Raw genomic sequence first — 22,567 nt, 5'->3', positions numbered from 1 at the left:
GTCGATGTCTTAGCCATCAAATTTATAGATAACCCTGAGATTCTGATCGAAACCAAATGACAATGAGAGTAGCATTTTCTTCGTATTTCTTGCAGTAGATTCTTGACGTACTTCTTCAAGATGGTATTTTCTTGAGTTTGTGATTTTGAATTTGAATTTCAAAAACTCTCGTAGGATATTAGTTAAGTTGATAGATTACGGTAAATTTAATATATTATATCAACACTCTTACAAAATTCGGACGTATGATCGAGTCTTGAATTGAGACTTCCTGTTTAACAAGTTAGCCGTAAGATGTCCTAAAGCACTTAATTGACCACAAAAATCAAGGAAGTCCAAGATTGCTTACCAAACCAATTAGCAGTCATGAATGGTATCATCAGAGCCTAGACCACTTCCTGTTTCCTCGGGTATGATATGAATGCTAATAGTGACATAGGTTGGACCAAATAACGCTCCAATCAAACAGTAGGTTCAGAATTCAGTACCGTTAAGCTTGACTCATATTTATCAGATACAATAGTACGTTAAGGCAACTTCAAGTTTATGTCACTATCATGTGTGAAAATGGTCACAAACCCTAATTATTATCGATTATACTTCGTTATAATCATTGAAAACCCATGAATACACCCTATCTAAATGAATATCACAAACCCTAATCTATTTCGAGATTAATATCACAAACCCTAATTCATTTCTATTTTCAAATCCCTTACACAAAATGATCCGACCCGATCAACCCGATCGACCCCAATTAAGTATTTGGTCCTTCACTAGAATAGATCAAATATCGAGCATACAAACCAATAGGGATAATGATTACACCGTGACCATTATCATTTGACTTGAAAAACCATACTCTTTTTGCTTTTGACCAACGGCTCAAATTATTGAAAAATTCTGTTTCATTGGTAATGATTTCAAATTGAGTCTCATCTCCTTCTTCAACGCCTCCAATTATGCATTCTTTTCTCTATAGAACATTAACAAGAAATCTCTTCACTCATGAATTGAGTATCACGAACATCATGAACATGTTAATGGATAATACCTCTTGTTCTAGAGTAAACTCCTCTCCTCCTCGAGAAAATTTCACTTCTGAATTCGATATAGTGACCGTAACTACGACAGATAATAACAAGTTGTTAGAAAATATGAGAGAAAGGGAAGAGAGACTCTTCGTAATGTTATGATATTGTCCACTCTTCCTTAAATTAGCCAACGTGGGACTCCTTCTCAACAATTCTCTCCTCGAGCAAAGTACACCATAGAACCTCACCTGAGGCCTATGGAGCCCTCAAACAGCTTTGTTTTGGGCTTCATTCCCTAATTAGCCAACGTGGGACTCCCTCTCAATAATCCTCCCCTGACGCCTATGAAGCTCTCGAACAGCTTCCCCTTAATTGAGACTCAACTCCTTCTCTGGAATCCTAGAACAAAACGGTCTCCCTCGAACAAAGTACACCATAGAGCCTCCTTTGAGGCCTAGGGAGCCCTCGAACAGCCTCCCCTTAATCAAGACTCGACTCCTTCTCTAGAGTCCTCAAACAAAGTACACCATTTGTTCGACACTTGAGTCACTTTTGACTACATCTTCGAGGCTCTCAACTTCTTTATTCAACATATGAGGATTCTATTGACATGACTAAGTTAAAGGCATGACTCTAATATCATGTTAAAAATCACTCCACAATGGTATGATATTTAATGTCTACTCTAAACATAAACTCTCATAACTTTGCATTAGGGTTCCCCAAAACCCGTCATACCAATATACTTACAATAAACCCATGATCATTCCCTAAATTAACAAACGTGAAACTCCCTCCAAACAAACCTCAACAAGAAAGCGAAAAAGGGTTCGAGTTCTTATACGTTACCGTGTGTAGCATCATTCAAAAACATCCCAAATAATGTGAATTTTCGTAAATCAATGGAGACAAAGATTCCATAGTTGATTACGCCTACGTCAAATTCTTCATGTGCTAACAATAATGGCAAGAGAGCTTCACACCCATCACAACCTACAAGAAAGAAGCCACAAAAGTGAAGTTTCATGAATGAATTATGAAGCAAGAAACAAACCCAGATGGGGAAAAGGAGAGAAGAATGCTAAATTGATCAAGAAAAGAACCAAGAAGCTAATACTAACGGGAAGGACTGAAAAATATAAACTTTAGGTAAGCGTTGCCTTCCCAATGACTCATAGCAATTAAATCAAAATCAGTTTGTTTCATATCGAAGAGAATATCGTAGTAATCGTTGACCGACATGCTGGAATGGAAAGGCTTATTGCAGAAGAAATGGGTGAAGAATTGAGGCATGGTTTGAAGCTCTATAATGGAGGGAGTTGGGGAAGGGCGTGAGACAATTACGGTCAATTTGGCCTTCGAGCATTTGAAATCCATGTTGTTGTAATAGTTAACTTGACCGTGTATGAAGTTTAACAAGTCTATAAAATGATGCACGCCGTGAATGCTGAATGCTAACATATTGTCTATTCAATTTCTCAGCTCATTATTGCCTTTAACTTGCTTCCTTTTATAGCCACTTATCTTATTGCATTCTTTATTTACTAGTGGGAGGGTATGAGTGTGAAAGCAAGATCTTTCATCGACCCATGTTGTAACGACTCGCTTATCGAGAATTTCAAGCTGTATACAAGATTAAATTGTTTCGTGGATTATGAGGAGTATAAACTTTGGCAAGTGTGGGTTCGGTTCGAGCTTTTTCGATAGCTTTTTCCTCCTAAAACGTTCAATAATGTTGAGGATTCTTGAAATCCCACGTTAATTGATTAAGGAGAAAATCATTGGTTTATAAATGAGGGACACTATTGGTGCTGGTGATCGAATCCAAGGCAAGAAACTTTGAATCAAGACTCCTCTCGGTGTTGGAGTAAGAGCTTGGGTGGTGGATTTGCTCATTTCGACAAGAAAATCTGAGAACAAACAGGGTTATGGACTTCTTGCTTCACGATTTTTACCTAGATCTGAGGAGTTTCTTTACTGATAGATCTGGAATTTTGAAGGGTGTAACTAAAAGAGGATTCACATAGGCTTCTTGAAGGAATCCTAGACGAAAATCGGAGTTCAAGTGAACTGGTCAAGAACAAAAAAACACGAGTTTTTCTGTGTATCTTTGGACGACTTTAATTCATTATGTATTCAAGAAAAAAAATAAAGGAAAAATACGTCAGTGTAGGTGCATAGAAACTCTACGACTTTGGTGAAGTCGATCCGAGTTGTGTGCATAAAGTTACAAAAATCGGAAGAAAATAGTTTGAACTCATAAAACTAATGAAATATGGAAATTGGAAACACGCCGGAGAGAGAAACCACCGCCACACGTCACCCAACGTACGGAGGACCACGGCGGAGCCGACAAGCGACACGTGGCAATTTATGGCTGGAGAAATGCATCTCGCTCGCTAGCAGACACGCGTCAGGCATGCAAATTTGGGTCAGCCCGAGTCCAAATTGATGATCCACACGTGACCCAGGAACCACGCGAATCGATCCGCCCGCGAACCGCTCCGACCCGATGCCTACGACCTACGACTGCACATAACTTTTGCACGTGGGATTGCGTGTAGAACCAATCCAGACCACCTGTAGGCGCGTGAATTACTATTATTTCCTCCCTTCAACCTCCGTTTGCTTGTTTTTCGCTGTGATTTCAAACTGACCTTATTATTATTATGTGAATTAGGACTCATAAAGAAAATTTTAGAATTTTTGTAACCCTCTCCAACACGAAATTCGAGTTCGGATAGGCACGAGTGAGACAAGTAAGTAACCATTTGGATTCTCATGAATAGTACTTGTAGGAACCGCTTGAAATAAGCATACATGCTATCAAATCGATAAATCTAGCTAGTCAAACCTAACATATTAGCATGTCAGTCATGGAAATGAATTAATTAAGAAAATCAATGAAATCTACATATGATTGACTATGAAATCAATTTATATTGAGAATGTGATAGTGTATGTATGCATGATAAAGGAGGAAAGAAAATTTGTGAAATTGCTCTAGGTGAAGATGGACGTTATCTTCCCATTGAGCATGTTTGTTAATATTGCATGAAATGCTACATGTACTCTAATGCATGATTGTTGTGTTGTCTTTCTTGTTCATAACAAGAAGAAACTATGAGCCTAGACTAGGGCACTTGATACCGAGTAGGCTAGACAAACACCTAGAATGGGATACCTCTAGAATACCATGCATTTAGGCCCTTGAAAGGATGACCAGCGGACCCAGTCCTTAGTATTCTAGACCATGACAAGTTTGAGAAACCTTGCGCGAGGATCCTAGAGATGAATGAATCCAAGTCTAAGCCACAAAACCAGCACTAGAAAGACCTAGTAGGACACCATGGTAACTGTAGACAATCGAGGTAGCCCGCCGAACTTGAGAAGTGTGGATAGTGTCACTAGAACATCGACTTCTCTCTCTGCTCCGATATTGTACCGTCGAGTCTAAACTCCAATATTGAGATCGTTGAGCTAGGCAGAGTGGGACAGGGTAGTGTGGTTTGTGCCACGACCTAGTAGTGATAGCTAAAGGGTCGCCTAGAAACCTGTCCCTAAGCGGGGGATAATATAACCACGTAGGATGACCTAGTAGTTGATTGGCACACATGGGATTGCAACCCTCCGATTTTAGTGGAAGTATGGTCTCGTGGAAGGGTTATCAGCTAACCTCCATGAATGATGTTCAGAGAGCGATGCTGATTCAGATCCAGCTATATTGTCCCCTCAATTTTACTTGTAAGATTGCACTTCATTCCAGGACACTATTGATCCATCACATAAGATGACCAAGCCTCCTAAGTTGTAGAAAAGTGAGTGCAGCTTAGTTCGCACTCCCTAGAACCCCGTGACAAGGTCATGAATACCTACTAAGATAAGGATCCGAAAAAGCCTACAACTAAATTGCTTACTAAGTATTTTTATACTCATCCCTTCCGAAAAAGCCTACAACTAAATTGCTTACTAAGTATTTTTATACTCATCCCTTTCTACTCTTCTTTTTCAGGTGAGTGATGCTACGGATCGAGGCTGGGGCGCATGCATGAGTCTTAAAGCCACAGATGAGTGCCCCGGGGACGTCTACGAGTCTGTATGTGTTTCATGCATAGATATGTCATTCATTTTGCACCCCATAATCATACTTTTTCATGAAATACATATACTACTTCGATATTTTGTTTTGATTGTAATTCTCCTTCTTAATTGCAAAACAATTTTCGTAATTTTTTCTTGTCTATCTTTTTTTATACGTTTTTATTACATAGTCTGTTAGTCTTGCTCTTGATTTCGAGTCTCAAATTTTGGCTATGATACCTTTGACCCATTACGTATCATTCTCAGCGGCACGGTTTTAAAATGCATATGCTAGGGAGAGGTTTCCACACCCTTATAAAGAATCGTTTCTCTCTCCAACCGATGTGGGATCTCAGACTCTAACAACAACGACAATAATTACTAGTACGACAAATCAAACTATTATAAGATAAAAAAAAAAAAAAAGCATAGCCTACAAGTACTTAATTGAAGTAAAAGCAATCTTGTTGCCCTAAACTAGTCCCACACACAAGTATAAGACAACCCACAAATCATAACAATGTTCTTCAAAACTCAAGAAAAAATTAACCATGTTGATCTTCAGACTTCAACTCATTCTACGTTTGTTGAGATCAACTTCTCTACTCGCTCACATTGGTGAAACAGCCAACATTGATTGCACCAAGAGATCATTCTCCATATCAATTTCCAACACATCCTATCATATGTACGTAGCACTACGCATGAAACCAGCATTCTTCTACTATTACTTTCCTTTACATCTTTCAAAGCGTTTCAATTGGGGGTTTCCATTGAAGCAATTCTGCGATCATCTCAGATATGGCATAGACTATTCTTCAATGTGCTTCGCTATTTTTGAACAAAACTCACCTTGCGCAATCTTTCAATTTTACAATTCTTGTAAGTATATACCCATTTCTTGCTATTTCTTGACCCATAATATCAATTTTGATTCATTTCTTGAAACTTCTACTCATTAAATTGTGTTATAGATCCTCCTAACCAGCAACCGCCGGAGTTAACTCGTCTAATGATGCTATCAAGTCCAGAGAATCAATTGGATGTAGGAACCATTGACTGTGCTGCCTTTGTCTCAATTGATTCACAACGGTTCAGATACGTTTTAAACCTGTTTAGAAACATTGAGAAAGGTAATAACAACAACAGATATTGTCATTTTTGGGCTTTCTCTTTTGTGGTTCTCGTTTTTAAAACACGTTTACTAGTTAGAGATTTTTACACCCTTATTAAGAATGCTCCATTCTCCTCCCCAATCGATATGAGATCTCACAGTCCACCCCTTTTTTAGGCCCAGCGTCCTCGGTGACACTCGTTCCCTTCTCCAATCGATGTGCGACCCCCCAATCCACCTCCTTTGGGACCAGTGTCCTTGTTGGCACACAACCTCGTGTCCACACCCCTTTGGGGTTCAGCCTCTTGACTAGCACATCGTTCGGTGTCTAGCTCTGATACCATTTGTAACAGTCCAAGCTCACTGCTAGAAGATATTGTCCTCTTTGGGTTTACTTTAAGGTTTTTAAAACGTGTCTACTAGTGATAGCTTTTCACACCCTTATAAAGAATGTTTCGTTCTCACATCTAACCGATATGAGATCTCACAAAAAGGGTCGAAAGTTGTTACAAATTTCTTGTTCTGTGTGTACAGTTGATGTTGCTATCATGCCTTCAAAAGTGATATTCAGAAGTCCAGGAAGAACTATGTTTCTTTACACAGAGGTATTGTCCTTTGATATTCAAGAAGCCATTCGTTTTCTTATTGGATGATGCATGTTGTTGTGTAGGATAAACAATGCATAATTGGTGGCATTGGAGCTGGGAAAGAGCTTGGATTCCCAATCAGCCTCAATCCCACCACATTTTTTAATGATTTCATAACGATTGTGGATAGGGTTTGGTTGTATCTCACAACTAAACGTGTTAGTGTAATCGCTGCCCCGATTGACTTGAATGTTCGAATCGAGACCTACTTCATACCGAGTTCGGTTTAGAAGTCATTTGAATTCTTAGTTGTAGTAGAAAATAAATAATTTTTGAGAATTTTGTTTGAGTTTTGAAAATATTTGTAAAAAGTGGGAATTAAAACGAAAGAAACTCTAGCTAAGTTGTAATAGTCGATGTCTTAGCCATCAAATCTATACATAACCTTGAGATTCTGATCGAAACCAAATGATAATGAGAGTAACATTTTTTTTCGTATTTCTCACATTAGATTCTCGACGTACTTCTTTAAGATGGTGTTTTCTTGAGTTTGTGATTTTAAATTTTCAAAGACTCTAGTAGAATATTAGATCGTCAATGAATTTGAAAAATTAAGTTGATAGATTATGGTAAATTTAATATTTTATATCAACCCTCTAAAAAATATCCTTAAACTTTTAACGTTTGAAAAATGCTATTGAATTTCAAAATTTCTTTAATACACTTCAGCTTTCTTAAAAACTTAAAAAATTTGCTAAACCTTTTTTTATAGATAAATTGTCTATTTGTGTAGCATGTGAGCTTAAAAAAAAACGGTCAAACATAGGGGCAAAATAGTCATTTTGCCTGTATTCTTATCGAGGGGTCTGATTGGTTAAGTCATAACCATAGAGAGAAAGAACGAAGAGAGGAGAAAGAAGAAAGAAAAGAGGTTAGAGGAGAAGATCCGACCAAAAATCGAGTTGGAGATCTGAGAATCCTCAACTTAAACCTTCATCAGTTCAAGATAAGGTGCTCTCACGAATCGCACCTTCCTATTCTGTAAAAAAACGTCTAAGAACTTAAGGTTAGTTTGTGAATGTCTAGATCGAGATGTTTATCAANAAACTAGTCCCACACACAAGTATAAGACAACCCACAAATCATAACAATGTTCTTCAAAACTCAAGAAAAAATTAACCATGTTGATCTTCAGACTTCAACTCATTCTACGTTTGTTGAGATCAACTTCTCTACTCGCTCACATTGGTGAAACAGCCAACATTGATTGCACCAAGAGATCATTCTCCATATCAATTTCCAACACATCCTATCATATGTACGTAGCACTACGCATGAAACCAGCATTCTTCTACTATTACTTTCCTTTACATCTTTCAAAGCGTTTCAATTGGGGGTTTCCATTGAAGCAATTCTGCGATCATCTCAGATATGGCATAGACTATTCTTCAATGTGCTTCGCTATTTTTGAACAAAACTCACCTTGCGCAATCTTTCAATTTTACAATTCTTGTAAGTATATACCCATTTCTTGCTATTTCTTGACCCATAATATCAATTTTGATTCATTTCTTGAAACTTCTACTCATTAAATTGTGTTATAGATCCTCCTAACCAGCAACCGCCGGAGTTAACTCGTCTAATGATGCTATCAAGTCCAGAGAATCAATTGGATGTAGGAACCATTGACTGTGCTGCCTTTGTCTCAATTGATTCACAACGGTTCAGATACGTTTTAAACCTGTTTAGAAACATTGAGAAAGGTAATAACAACAACAGATATTGTCATTTTTGGGCTTTCTCTTTTGTGGTTCTCGTTTTTAAAACACGTTTACTAGTTAGAGATTTTTACACCCTTATTAAGAATGCTCCATTCTCCTCCCCAATCGATATGAGATCTCACAGTCCACCCCTTTTTTAGGCCCAGCGTCCTCGGTGACACTCGTTCCCTTCTCCAATCGATGTGCGACCCCCCAATCCACCTCCTTTGGGACCAGTGTCCTTGTTGGCACACAACCTCGTGTCCACACCCCTTTGGGGTTCAGCCTCTTGACTAGCACATCGTTCGGTGTCTAGCTCTGATACCATTTGTAACAGTCCAAGCTCACTGCTAGAAGATATTGTCCTCTTTGGGTTTACTTTAAGGTTTTTAAAACGTGTCTACTAGTGATAGCTTTTCACACCCTTATAAAGAATGTTTCGTTCTCACATCTAACCGATATGAGATCTCACAAAAAGGGTCGAAAGTTGTTACAAATTTCTTGTTCTGTGTGTACAGTTGATGTTGCTATCATGCCTTCAAAAGTGATATTCAGAAGTCCAGGAAGAACTATGTTTCTTTACACAGAGGTATTGTCCTTTGATATTCAAGAAGCCATTCGTTTTCTTATTGGATGATGCATGTTGTTGTGTAGGATAAACAATGCATAATTGGTGGCATTGGAGCTGGGANGGTGTGATCTCCTCAAGTTTTGGAGTGAAAGTGGCCAAGATTTGTGTTCGAATTGGAGTTTTAAGAAAATGCGATTTTCAGTAATCGGAGTAGGACACCACGGTAACTTTAGACAACCGAGGTAGCTCACCGAACTTGAGAAGTGTGGATACTGTCACCAGAACCTCCACTTCTCTCTCTGCTCCGATATTGTACCGTCAAGTCTAAACTCCAATACGGATACCATTGAGCTAGGTAGAGTCGGACAGGGTAGTATGATTTGTGTCACGACCTAGTGGTTATAACTAAGGGGTCTCCTGAACAGGACTTCTGAGCCATAGAAACCCGTCCCTAAGTGGGGAGAGTGGAACCACATAGGATGACTTAGTAGCTGACCAACACACAAGGGATCGCAACCCCCCAATTTTAATGGAAGTATGGTCTCGTGGGAGGGTTGTCAGCATACCTCCACGAATGGATTTTCGTGTGTTAGCGGCATTTTTGTGTTGATTCTTGGACTCTTACCCTCAGCGGTGTGATCTCCTCAAGTTTTGGAGTGAAAGTGGCCAAGATTTTCGTTCGAATTGGAGTTTTAAGAAAATGCGATTTTCAGTAATCGGAGTAGGACACCACGGTAACTTTAGACAACCGAGGTAGCTCACCGAACTTGAGAAGTGTGGATACTGTCACCAGAACCTCCACTTCTCTCTCTGCTCCGATATTGTACCGTCAAGTCTAAACTCCAATACTGATATCATTGAGCTAGGTAGAGTCGGACAGGGTAGTATGATTTGTGTCATGACCTAGTGGTTATAACTAAGGGGTCTCCTGAACAAGATTTTGAGCCATAGAAACTCGTCCCTAAGTGGGGAGAGTGGAACCACATAGGATGACTTAGTAGCTGACCAACACACAAGGGATCGCAACCCCCCAATTTTAATGGAAGTATGGTCTCGTGGGAGGGTTGTCAGCATACCTCCACGAATGATGTTCTGAGAGCGATATTGATTCAGATCCAGTCATACTGTCTCCTTTGTTTTATTTGTGAGGTCGCGCCTCATTCCAGGACACGTTGATCCACTGCATAAGATGGGCAAACCTCTTAAGTTGTAGAAAAGAGAGTGCACCTTAGTTCGCACTCCCTAGAACCCCGAGACAAGGCCGTGGATACCTACTAAGATAAGGATGGAAAAGAGCCTACAGGTAGGTTGCTTACTAAGTATATTTATACTCATCCATTTCTACTCTTCTTTTTCAGGTGAGTGATGCTATGGATCGAGGCTGGGGCACATGCAGGAGTCTTAAAGCCACAGATGAGTGTCCTAAGGCGTCTAGGAGTATGTATATGTTTCATACATAGATATGTCATACATTTTGCACCCCATAATCATACTTTTTCATGAAATACATATACTAGGATATTTTGTTTTGATTGTAATTCTCTTTCCTAATTGCAAAAAATTTTCTATAATTTCTTCTTGTCTATTTTTTTTTTTACACGTTTTCATTACAACCCTTGATTTCGAGTCTCAAATTAAGCTATGACAGCTTTAACCCATTACGTATTGTCATCAACTGCAGGGTTCTAAAAACGGGTCTGCTAGGAAAAAATTTTCACACCCTTATAAAGAATGTTTCGTTTCCCTCTCCAACCAATGTGAGATCTCACACTCTAATAACAACGACAATGATTACTAGTACAATGAATCAAACTATTATAAGATTAAAAAAAAAAAAAAAAGCATAGCCTACAAGTACTCAATTGAAGTAAAAGCAATCTTGTTGCCCTAAACTAGTCCCACACACAAGTATAAAACAACCCACAAATCATAACAATGTTCTTCAAAACTCAAGAAAGAATTAACCATGTTGCTCTTCAGCCTACAACTCATCCATCATTTTTTGGGATCAAGTTCTCTACTCACTCACATTGGTGAAACAGCCAACTTTGATTGCACCAAGAAATCATTCTCCATAACAATTTCCAACACATCCCATCATATATACGTAGCACTACGCATTAACCCTGAATTCTTCTTCTTTTACTTACCTTCACTTAGTTCACAACGTTTCAATTGGGGAGTTCCATTGAAGCAATTCTGCGATCATCTCAGTCATGGCATAGAATATTCCTCAATGTGCTTCGCTATTTATGAACAATACCCACCTAGCGCAATCCTTGAATTTTACAATTGTTGTAAGTATATACCCATTTCTTGCTATTTCTTGACCCATAATACCAATTTTGAATGTTGTTTCTTGAAACTTCTACTCATTAAATTGTGTAATAGGTACTTCTAACCGGAACGCGCCGACGTTATCTTGTCTAATAATGCTATCAAGTCCAGAGAATCAAGTGGATGTAGGAACCATTGACTTTGCAACCTTTGTCTCAATTGATTCACAACAGTTCAAATACATGGTGAACATGTTTACAAATAGTGAGAAAGGTAATAATACTTAACTTGAAAGAGAAAAAAAGGTGGAAAGTGTCGAGGATGGTTGGGAGGGAGTCCCACGTTGGCTAATTTAGGGAATGATCATGTGTTTATAGGTAAGAGATACATCTCCATTGGTATGAGGCCTTCTGGAGAAGCCGAAAGCAAAGCCATGAGAGCTTATGCTCAAAGTCGACAATATCATACCATTGTGGAGGGTCGTGATTCTTAACATGATATTAGAGTCATGCCCTTAACTTAGTTATGTTAATTATGGACTGCAGAGGAGTCGAGCCTCGATTAAGGGGAGACTGTTTGAGGGCTCCATAAGCCTTAGAGGAGACTCTATAGTGTACTTTGTTCGAGGAGAGGATTGTTGGGAGGGAGTTCCCCATTGGACTAATTTTGGGAATAATCATGGGTTTATAAGTAAGAAATACATTTTCATTGGTACGAGGGCTTTTGGGAAATCCAAAGCAAAGCCATGAGAGCTTATGCTCAAAGTGGACAATATCATACCATTGTGAAGACTCGTGATTCCTAACATGGTATTAGAGTCATGCCCTTAATTTAGTCATGTCAATTATGGACTACAGAGAAGAAGTCGAACCTCGATTTAGGGGAGGCTCTATAGTGCACTTTGTTTGAGGGGAGGATTGTTAGGACAGAGTCCATATTGGGCTAATTTTGGGAATAATCATGGGTTTATAAGTCAGGAATATATCTCCATTGGTACGAGACCCTTTGGAGAATCTCAAAGCAAAGCTATGAGTAGACAATATCATACCATTGTAGAGATTCGTAATTCCTAACAAACAAACAGTTCTTACAAGATTCTTGTTCTATGAACAGTTGATGTTACTATGAGGCCTTTACAAGTGATGTTCCAAAGTCCAGAAAGTATTATGATTCTTAACAAAGAGGTATTGTCCTTTGATATTCAAGAAGCCATATGTTTTCTTGTTGGATGATACATGTTGTTGTGTTGTGTAGGATAAACAATGCATAATTGGTGGCATTGAAGATGGGGAAGAGCTTGGATTCTCAATCACACTCAGTCCCACGACATTTTTTAATGATTTGACATTGATTGTGGATAGGGTTTGGTTGCATCTCACAACTACAGGTGTTAGTGTAATCTGTGCCCCTATTGACTTAAATGTTCAAATTGAGATCTACTTCAAACCAAGCTTAGAAGTGGTTTGAATATTTGAATTGTTAGTCCTATTATAAACAATTTTTTTAGAATTTTGTTTGAGTTTTAAAAATATTTGTAAAAGGTGAGAAGTAAGACAAAGAAACTCTAACTAGGTTGTAATAGTCGATGCAAGCATTTCGGATAGTTTTTTCCTCCTAAAACGTTCAATAATGTTGAGGATTCTTGAAATTCCACGTTAACTACGTAAGGAGAAAATCATTGGTATATAAATGAGGGACACTATCTCCCATTGATATGAAGCATTTTGAAGCAATTAAAGGTAAGGTCACGAGAGCTTATGCTCGAACTGGATAATATCATACTAATGTGGAAGTTTGTTATTCTAATATGGTATTGGAGTCTTTTATCCTAACTTAGTCATATCAATAGAATGCTCAAGTATCAAACAAAGAATTTGTGAGTCTCGAAATTATAGTCATAGTAACTTAGGTGTTGAACAAAGGGTGTACGTTCTTCGGGAGACAATATCGTACTACTGTGTGACTATGTTATTTCTAACAAATAATCCCTCTAATTTTCTATAGAAATCTGTAACCGCCAAAGCGCACCACTAACAGACAGTCCTCTGACCTTTTCCTTTCGGGGTTCCCCTCAAGGCTTTAAAACACGTCTACTAGAGAGAGGTTTCCACACCCTTCTAAGGAATGTTTCGTTTCCCTCTCCAACTGATGTGTGGTCTCATAATCCATCCCCTTGGGGATCTAGCATCCTCGTTGGCACACCACCCGATGTCTAACTTTGATACCATTTGTAACAGCCCAAGCCCACTGCTAGCAGAAGTTGTCCACTTTGGCTTATTATGTATGATCGTTAGTTTCACGGTTTTAAAATGCATCTATTAGGGAGAGATTTCCACACGTTTAAAAGAAATGTTTCGTTCCCCTCTCCAACCGATATGGGGTCCTACAAAATCAATTTAAATATCACAAACCCTATCATTCAACCGATTTGAGGAATTATAGAAATAGATAAAAAGAACTTAAATGGCTATAATAAAAGTACTCTTCACACACTTTTGTGAGTATGCATTGGACACATTCTTAGTGTAAACATTTATTTGAAATTTAAATTTGGCTCTTGATAACATTTACATTCCCATGTTACAATACTATCCCATATATTAATACAAAAGGAAAAACAAATTTGAGAAGGTCACATAGAATCACTCCAATCCAAGTAAACTTAGTTTTGAAGTTTCTGTGATTGAGACACCGAAAAGAAAGGTGTGCATTATTGGTATAGATAATAACTACCAATTCTCTTTAAGCGTTGCTTAACTATTATATTCTTATGAATCTCGATTCATTCATTCATATATATCTCTTTTACTTGCATCATAATTTTAATTCGTAGCAGATCAAATAGATCGATGATTCATGATTATAAGAGGTTCGATAATAATACATTGGTTCAACTATGATAACAAGATTTTTCCATTCCACTAAGGAAAATAGACCCAAAAGTGAGAACGAGTTCCAAAGGGAAGAATAATGATAGTGGAGAAATTAATTGACATGAACAACCACGCCCGTTTTGCTTGCTTGCTCAAATCAAGAAAAAAATCCAACGGACGAAGAGTTATAGAAAATTTAAATTCCTCTCCTTCCATTAGACCTCCAATTATGCACTTCCTTTCCTGCACAACATCACCCAAATTCTAAAACATGCCGACAAGAATCAATCAACCTCGTAAACATCAAAACACATCATACATACCTCTTTGGTAAAAACAATATCCTTACATAAACTACTGAACGTCACTCGTGAATCCGTTAGGGAAACAAGAACTGTAAAAGACCACAACAAAGTTTAAGGAAACATGTTTTTTCAAGAATGAAAGGTTTTCCACCTCCTCAACTAATGCCCGGGATTCTTGCGGGTACTCGTTCGTTTTTTTCCAATCAATGTGAGACCCCACCAAATCCACCCCCTTCGGGGGACCCAGTATCTTTACTGGTACACAGCCTCGTGTCTACCCCTTTCAAGGAACAACCTATTCGCTGACACATCGTCTAGTGTCTAGCTCTGATACCATTTATAATGATCCACNTCCATAACAATTTCCAACACATCCCATCATATATACGTAGCACTACGCATTAACCCTGAATTCTTCTTCTTTTACTTACCTTCACTTAGTTCACAACGTTTCAATTGGGGAGTTCCATTGAAGCAATTCTGCGATCATCTCAGTCATGGCATAGAATATTCCTCAATGTGCTTCGCTATTTATGAACAATACCCACCTAGCGCAATCCTTGAATTTTACAATTGTTGTAAGTATATACCCATTTCTTGCTATTTCTTGACCCATAATACCAATTTTGAATGTTGTTTCTTGAAACTTCTACTCATTAAATTGTGTAATAGGTACTTCTAACCGGAACGCGCCGACGTTATCTTGTCTAATAATGCTATCAAGTCCAGAGAATCAAGTGGATGTAGGAACCATTGACTTTGCAACCTTTGTCTCAATTGATTCACAACAGTTCAAATACATGGTGAACATGTTTACAAATAGTGAGAAAGGTAATAATACTTAACTTGAAAGAGAAAAAAAGGTGGAAAGTGTCGAGGATGGTTGGGAGGGAGTCCCACGTTGGCTAATTTAGGGAATGATCATGTGTTTATAGGTAAGAGATACATCTCCATTGGTATGAGGCCTTCTGGAGAAGCCGAAAGCAAAGCCATGAGAGCTTATGCTCAAAGTCGACAATATCATACCATTGTGGAGGGTCGTGATTCTTAACATGATATTAGAGTCATGCCCTTAACTTAGTTATGTTAATTATGGACTGCAGAGGAGTCGAGCCTCGATTAAGGGGAGACTGTTTGAGGGCTCCATAAGCCTTAGAGGAGACTCTATAGTGTACTTTGTTCGAGGAGAGGATTGTTGGGAGGGAGTTCCCCATTGGACTAATTTTGGGAATAATCATGGGTTTATAAGTAAGAAATACATTTTCATTGGTACGAGGGCTTTTGGGAAATCCAAAGCAAAGCCATGAGAGCTTATGCTCAAAGTGGACAATATCATACCATTGTGAAGACTCGTGATTCCTAACATGGTATTAGAGTCATGCCCTTAATTTAGTCATGTCAATTATGGACTACAGAGAAGAAGTCGAACCTCGATTTAGGGGAGGCTCTATAGTGCACTTTGTTTGAGGGGAGGATTGTTAGGACAGAGTCCATATTGGGCTAATTTTGGGAATAATCATGGGTTTATAAGTCAGGAATATATCTCCATTGGTACGAGACCCTTTGGAGAATCTCAAAGCAAAGCTATGAGTAGACAATATCATACCATTGTAGAGATTCGTAATTCCTAACAAACAAACAGTTCTTACAAGATTCTTGTTCTATGAACAGTTGATGTTACTATGAGGCCTTTACAAGTGATGTTCCAAAGTCCAGAAAGTATTATGATTCTTAACAAAGAGGTATTGTCCTTTGATATTCAAGAAGCCATATGTTTTCTTGTTGGATGATACATGTTGTTGTGTTGTGTAGGATAAACAATGCATAATTGGTGGCATTGAAGATGGGGAAGAGCTTGGATTCTCAATCACACTCAGTCCCACGACATTTTTTAATGATTTGACATTGATTGTGGATAGGGTTTGGTTGCATCTCACAACTACAGGTGTTAGTGTAATCTGTGCCCCTATTGACTTAAATGTTCAAATTGAGATCTACTTCAAACCAAGCTTAGAAGTGGTTTGAATATTTGAATTGTTAGTCCTATTATAAACAATTTTTTTAGAATTTTGTTTGAGTTTTAAAAATATTTGTAAAAGGTGAGAAGTAAGACAAAGAAACTCTAACTAGGTTGTAATAGTCGATGCAAGCATTTCGGATAGTTTTTTCCTCCTAAAACGTTCAATAATGTTGAGGATTCTTGAAATTCCACGTTAACTACGTAAGGAGAAAATCATTGGTATATAAATGAGGGACACTATCTCCCATTGATATGAAGCATTTTGAAGCAATTAAAGGTAAGGTCACGAGAGCTTATGCTCGAACTGGATAATATCATACTAATGTGGAAGTTTGTTATTCTAATATGGTATTGGAGTCTTTTATCCTAACTTAGTCATATCAATAGAATGCTCAAGTATCAAACAAAGAATTTGTGAGTCTCGAAATTATAGTCATAGTAACTTAGGTGTTGAACAAAGGGTGTACGTTCTTCGGGAGACAATATCGTACTACTGTGTGACTATGTTATTTCTAACAAATAATCCCTCTAATTTTCTATAGAAATCTGTAACCGCCAAAGCGCACCACTAACAGACAGTCCTCTGACCTTTTCCTTTCGGGGTTCCCCTCAAGGCTTTAAAACACGTCTACTAGAGAGAGGTTTCCACACCCTTCTAAGGAATGTTTCGTTTCCCTCTCCAACTGATGTGTGGTCTCATAATCCATCCCCTTGGGGATCTAGCATCCTCGTTGGCACACCACCCGATGTCTAACTTTGATACCATTTGTAACAGCCCAAGCCCACTGCTAGCAGAAGTTGTCCACTTTGGCTTATTATGTATGATCGTTAGTTTCACGGTTTTAAAATGCATCTATTAGGGAGAGATTTCCACACGTTTAAAAGAAATGTTTCGTTCCCCTCTCCAACCGATATGGGGTCCTACAAAATCAATTTAAATATCACAAACCCTATCATTCAACCGATTTGAGGAATTATAGAAATAGATAAAAAGAACTTAAATGGCTATAATAAAAGTACTCTTCACACACTTTTGTGAGTATGCATTGGACACATTCTTAGTGTAAACATTTATTTGAAATTTAAATTTGGCTCTTGATAACATTTACATTCCCATGTTACAATACTATCCCATATATTAATACAAAAGGAAAAACAAATTTGAGAAGGTCACATAGAATCACTCCAATCCAAGTAAACTTAGTTTTGAAGTTTCTGTGATTGAGACACCGAAAAGAAAGGTGTGCATTATTGGTATAGATAATAACTACCAATTCTCTTTAAGCGTTGCTTAACTATTATATTCTTATGAATCTCGATTCATTCATTCATATATATCTCTTTTACTTGCATCATAATTTTAATTCGTAGCAGATCAAATAGATCGATGATTCATGATTATAAGAGGTTCGATAATAATACATTGGTTCAACTATGATAACAAGATTTTTCCATTCCACTAAGGAAAATAGACCCAAAAGTGAGAACGAGTTCCAAAGGGAAGAATAATGATAGTGGAGAAATTAATTGACATGAACAACCACGCCCGTTTTGCTTGCTTGCTCAAATCAAGAAAAAAATCCAACGGACGAAGAGTTATAGAAAATTTAAATTCCTCTCCTTCCATTAGACCTCCAATTATGCACTTCCTTTCCTGCACAACATCACCCAAATTCTAAAACATGCCGACAAGAATCAATCAACCTCGTAAACATCAAAACACATCATACATACCTCTTTGGTAAAAACAATATCCTTACATAAACTACTGAACGTCACTCGTGAATCCGTTAGGGAAACAAGAACTGTAAAAGACCACAACAAAGTTTAAGGAAACATGTTTTTTCAAGAATGAAAGGTTTTCCACCTCCTCAACTAATGCCCGGGATTCTTGCGGGTACTCGTTCGTTTTTTTCCAATCAATGTGAGACCCCACCAAATCCACCCCCTTCGGGGGACCCAGTATCTTTACTGGTACACAGCCTCGTGTCTACCCCTTTCAAGGAACAACCTATTCGCTGACACATCGTCTAGTGTCTAGCTCTGATACCATTTATAATGATCCACGCCCACCGCTAGCAGATATTGTCCTCTTTGGGCTTTCCCTTTCGTGCTTCCCCTTAGAGTTTTTAGAACCCGTTTGTTAGGAAAAGGTTTCCACACCCTTATAAGGATGTTTCGTTCTCCTCCCAAACTAACGTGGGATTCTCACAATCCACCCTCCTTCGGGACCCCAGCATCCTCGCGGGCACTCGCTCCTTTTTTCCAATCGATGTGGGACCCCAACAAATCCACTCCCCTTCAGGGCCTAGCGTCCTTACTGGCACACAGCCTTGTATCTACCCCCTTCGGGGAACAGCCTCCTCACTGACACACCGTCCAGTGTCTGGCTCTGATACTATCTGTAACGGCTCAGGCCCACCACTAACAGATATTGTCCTCCTTGAACTTTCCCTTTTCGGGCTTCCCTTCAAAGTTTTTAAAACGCGTTTGTAGGGAAAAGTTTCCACATCCTTATAAAGTATGTTTCATTCTCCTCCTCAACCAACGTGGGATGTATAAGATATCAAGGAAGAACAATGGAGTTATATATTACCGGCGGAAGCATGTAATGCAAGAACAACACGTCTAAAGTCATGTGAATCAATTGACACAAATTTTCCATAATCAATTTTCTCTATTTTCTCCATTTTGTCCACTTCAAAAGGAAGCAAATCCAATTCGCGTGACAAAATCGGCTCATAACCTAACGAAAAGAAAATGAAACTATGTTCTTGAAACCAAAAGAAACACAAGATTCTTGATTCTTGTTGAAGAGAAGAAAATATGTACGAACTTGAGCCGTGAAATGAAAGTCGGAGTTTGTTTACTGATTGACGAAGTGTGAAGTACATTGAAGAAAAACCATGGGCTTTCATATGGAGCATAGTAATGTAAAATATGTCAAGGGGAATTCTTGAATGTTGAATCTCATTTGTGGTATAGAAGTTGAAGAATTCAGGCAACATTTGCAGCGCCGCAATGAAGTGTCGGGAAAGGGGTAAGATGGTTAGTTTTAACATGGACGGTGAGGTTTTGATGTTGGCTTTTTGACCAAGGTGAGAGAGTACTGGGATTGTATCCAAAAGAGGAAAGAAGGGGTCAAGCTTGAACATTATCATGGTTTATGGCATAATGGCGTTTCAATGAATGGCCTAATTGAATTTGGTGATCGTTTTATATTAATCTCCCTCGCACTTGTTTCTTTTTATATATGCACGGATTGAGTCAATAAGAGTTATTAACTTGAGTAAGTTTTAAGATAATTGTTGTTTTATTTCTCCTATAATTAGTGTTCATATGTATATTTTTTATTCCCAACTAGAATTGAAAAGCATACTATGTTCCAAGAAACTCTCTTCTCAACTTGTTCTTTTCTTTTATTGGTTAGGTATCAGAGATAGGATGTTGAAACAAATGTCGTCAACACAAAAAGTCACGGAAGGAGATGTGACAATGATAAGGAGTGGGGGGAGGGGAGTGTAACGCTCCAATACTCGTTACTCACAAAGAGTAACTATGTAGTATGGTTGATAAAGATGCATGTAAACTTAGAAGTACAAGGTATATGAGATGTCATCGAGCATGGTGACGATATTGAGAAGCTTAAGGATAGGATGACTTTTGCTGTCATCTACCAAGTAGTCTTGGAGGACATCTTTCACATGTTGGCAGAGAAAAACTCAGCCAAGGTAGCGTGGGAGACGCTGCAAACAATGCATGTAAGTGTGGAATGAGTCAAGGAAGCAAAGTGCAGACTTTGAAGAATGAGTTCGGACGAAAGAGAAAGATGCGGCTGTTTCTTCTTTTTTAGGTACGAAGGGACATGACAGCCACAACAAGGAAAGTAGAGGTCGTGGTCGTGGCTGCGGACATGGGGGGAGGAAGTCATAGCAATACCTAAAAATACCCATGACAATGCAACCTCTCCAAGGATAAGAGCATGTTCAAGTGATATGCTTGTGGAAAATACAGGTATTATGTGTTGATAAAATGAATCAAAGGTGCCGTGCTTATTATTGTTTTCTGACTCAATGCTTAAAGGGTTACACAATTCCAGTATGCATAGGCTAATACACTGGACTAAAATTAGTAAATTATGGAAATCTACATAAATTCAAAATCTACTACCAATCTCCTCAAATCTTGGTAGTTTGAATATTTGAATAATATCTCAACTACTTTAAATCATATTTCATTTTGAATACTTTTAATCATATCTCAACACTCCCCCTTATTCAAAGTGGCAGATGTCAAAGTTGTAGATGTCAGTACAAAGCTTTTCTTTTGACAAGGCCTTCGTAAGTATGTCTGCTTTAACCCGTACAATGTCTGTCTCAGCTTGTATACCTTTGTTTCTTTGTCTTCCTTTATGAATCCCTCTGGTGGGGTTACATAAACCTCTTCTTGTAAATCTCCATCAAACTGATAAACAGACCACCGCAATGGGCTGCATGTCCCATGTAAATCTCCATAGAACTTTTCGTTTGGCAGATCAACCATATCCCATGTTCCATTTTTCTCGATGGACTACATCTCTACTGCCATGGATTTCTTCCACTCTTCTTTTTCAGTTGCTTCTTCATAATTCATATGGTCTGAAACAGTAAGAACAAATTGACATGATGCATATATGTCAGCTAAAGATTTATACTTCCTTGGAGGTATCTGATCTGAAAATTCTTCATGAGAAGAGTTGCTACTCAGTGATGTTGAAGATGATGAATTTGACACATTTTGTGTTGCAGTGGATGCACTGGAGTTGACCCTTGTCTCTTCACCTGTAGAAACTTCAACTGTAATCTCTTTTGTATCACTATCAAAGAGTTTTATCTTACCATAACTGGTTTCGACTTTCACTATGTCTTTTTCCTCAACTTGCATTTTATTTCCAAGTTGCACCTTGATTCTTTGCGTCTCATCAAGTTCTTGGAATAAAGATTTGGTGCCTGTCATATGGTTCGAGCATCCGCTATCAATAAACCATAAGTCACCTTTTTCCGGATTAGTATCCATGCACGCCATAAACAGCTTTTCTTCTTCTTCATTCTCTGCTGCAAAATTCATTCATTGATTTTTATACAAACAATCAGATTTTGTGTGCCCATACCTTCTTAACATTGTATGACATTCGTTTGTTCATTAAATTGTCTCTGTCCATCACTTCTCCATCTACCCCTGTTATCACGACCACCATGGAAGCTGCGAAATCCTCCTCTTCCATGACTTCTGTTAAATAAAAGCAATGTTTTAGGTTGCTTTGACGTCTCACAACTTCTCAATTCACGCCAATGGAAGAGCATAAATCTAGCTGTCATTTTTGGCCAACTTTGGGCGAAGTTTAGCCCACTTTTACTTCAGCTATTTTTTACTTCAGCTATTTTTGGCCAGCAAATCTCTCCCTCTCTCCTTTTACTTCGGCTATTTTTTATTTCGAAGAAACCTTCTTCGGCCAGTTTTTCGTCGACGTTTTCCTCCGAATTGCCAGAGTCAATTGTCAGAGTCAACAATTCTACCTGCTAAATGAATATTTTCTCTTTCGTTGTTTTCGTTGTTGGTTGTCTCCTCACTTGTAGTGCCTTTTCTTCGTTCCTTTCTGATGCTCTATTGATTCTGGCCTCATGAGCCTGAAGCGAGCCCATCAGTTCATCAACGGAGAGTATGGATAGATCCTTAGCTTCTTCTATGGCAGTCACCACATGGTCAAACTTTGGAGTCAAGCTTCTTAACACCTTTGCAACAATTGTTTCGTCTGAAATTTTCTCTCCATAGGTACGCATCTGACTTACTATTGTCATTGCTCTTGACAAAAAGTTAGCAATTGATTCGCCATTCGTCATTAGTAGAGTTTCAAAATCACGTCTTAGGGATTGCAATTTTACTGTTATGACCTTTGAATCTCCTAGA

The 22,567-nt window shown here is 38.3% G+C and overlaps 5 protein-coding genes across 6 annotated transcripts; 4 read left to right on the top strand and 1 right to left on the bottom strand.

The window, feature by feature from the left end:
- Window positions 1–654: 654 nt before the first annotated feature.
- LOC111807722 lies at window positions 655–2,463 on the bottom strand. Of its 2 annotated transcripts, none has more exons than XM_023693572.1 (4): window positions 2,379–2,463; window positions 1,884–2,027; window positions 1,055–1,125; window positions 655–976 (listed from the first exon to the last, which is right to left on the bottom strand). In XM_023693572.1, the coding sequence occupies exons 1-4, from the start codon at window positions 2,398–2,400 to the stop codon at window positions 758–760; spliced, it is 456 nt and encodes a 151-aa protein (XP_023549340.1). In that variant the 5' UTR covers window positions 2,401–2,463; the 3' UTR covers window positions 655–757. The 2 variants fall into 2 exon arrangements, with proteins under 2 accessions (XP_023549340.1, XP_023549339.1); XM_023693571.1 differs by having other exon boundaries at window positions 2,156–2,445.
- A 3,376-nt stretch (window positions 2,464–5,839) lies between these two features.
- LOC111806419 lies at window positions 5,840–7,107 on the top strand. Its single transcript, XM_023691731.1, has 4 exons — window positions 5,840–5,996; window positions 6,089–6,247; window positions 6,763–6,833; window positions 6,899–7,107. The coding sequence occupies exons 1-4, from the start codon at window positions 5,936–5,938 to the stop codon at window positions 7,103–7,105; spliced, it is 498 nt and encodes a 165-aa protein (XP_023547499.1). The 5' UTR covers window positions 5,840–5,935; the 3' UTR covers window positions 7,106–7,107.
- Window positions 7,108–8,149: 1,042 nt separating this feature from the next.
- On the top strand, window positions 8,150–9,274 carry LOC111807007. The gene is made up of 4 exons (XM_023692572.1): window positions 8,150–8,327; window positions 8,420–8,578; window positions 9,094–9,164; window positions 9,230–9,274. Exons 1-4 carry the CDS (start codon window positions 8,150–8,152, stop codon window positions 9,272–9,274), a joined length of 453 nt encoding a protein of 150 aa, XP_023548340.1.
- A 2,129-nt stretch (window positions 9,275–11,403) lies between these two features.
- Window positions 11,404–12,897, top strand: LOC111806476. Its single transcript, XM_023691812.1, has 4 exons — window positions 11,404–11,443; window positions 11,538–11,696; window positions 12,537–12,607; window positions 12,678–12,897. The coding sequence occupies exons 2-4, from the start codon at window positions 11,579–11,581 to the stop codon at window positions 12,888–12,890; spliced, it is 402 nt and encodes a 133-aa protein (XP_023547580.1). The 5' UTR covers window positions 11,404–11,443; window positions 11,538–11,578; the 3' UTR covers window positions 12,891–12,897.
- A 2,242-nt stretch (window positions 12,898–15,139) lies between these two features.
- LOC111806474 lies at window positions 15,140–16,633 on the top strand. Its single transcript, XM_023691810.1, has 4 exons — window positions 15,140–15,179; window positions 15,274–15,432; window positions 16,273–16,343; window positions 16,414–16,633. Exons 2-4 carry the CDS (start codon window positions 15,315–15,317, stop codon window positions 16,624–16,626), a joined length of 402 nt encoding a protein of 133 aa, XP_023547578.1. The 5' UTR covers window positions 15,140–15,179; window positions 15,274–15,314; the 3' UTR covers window positions 16,627–16,633.
- The last annotated feature ends 5,934 nt before the right edge of the window (window positions 16,634–22,567 follow it).

This window comes from Cucurbita pepo, chromosome LG12 (genome assembly GCF_002806865.2).
Source record: "Cucurbita pepo subsp. pepo cultivar mu-cu-16 chromosome LG12, ASM280686v2, whole genome shotgun sequence".
NCBI classification, from domain to species: Eukaryota; Viridiplantae; Streptophyta; class Magnoliopsida; order Cucurbitales; family Cucurbitaceae; genus Cucurbita; species Cucurbita pepo.
The sequence above is the reverse complement of the archived record's forward strand: the minus strand, read 5'-3'. Positions and strand labels throughout refer to the sequence as shown.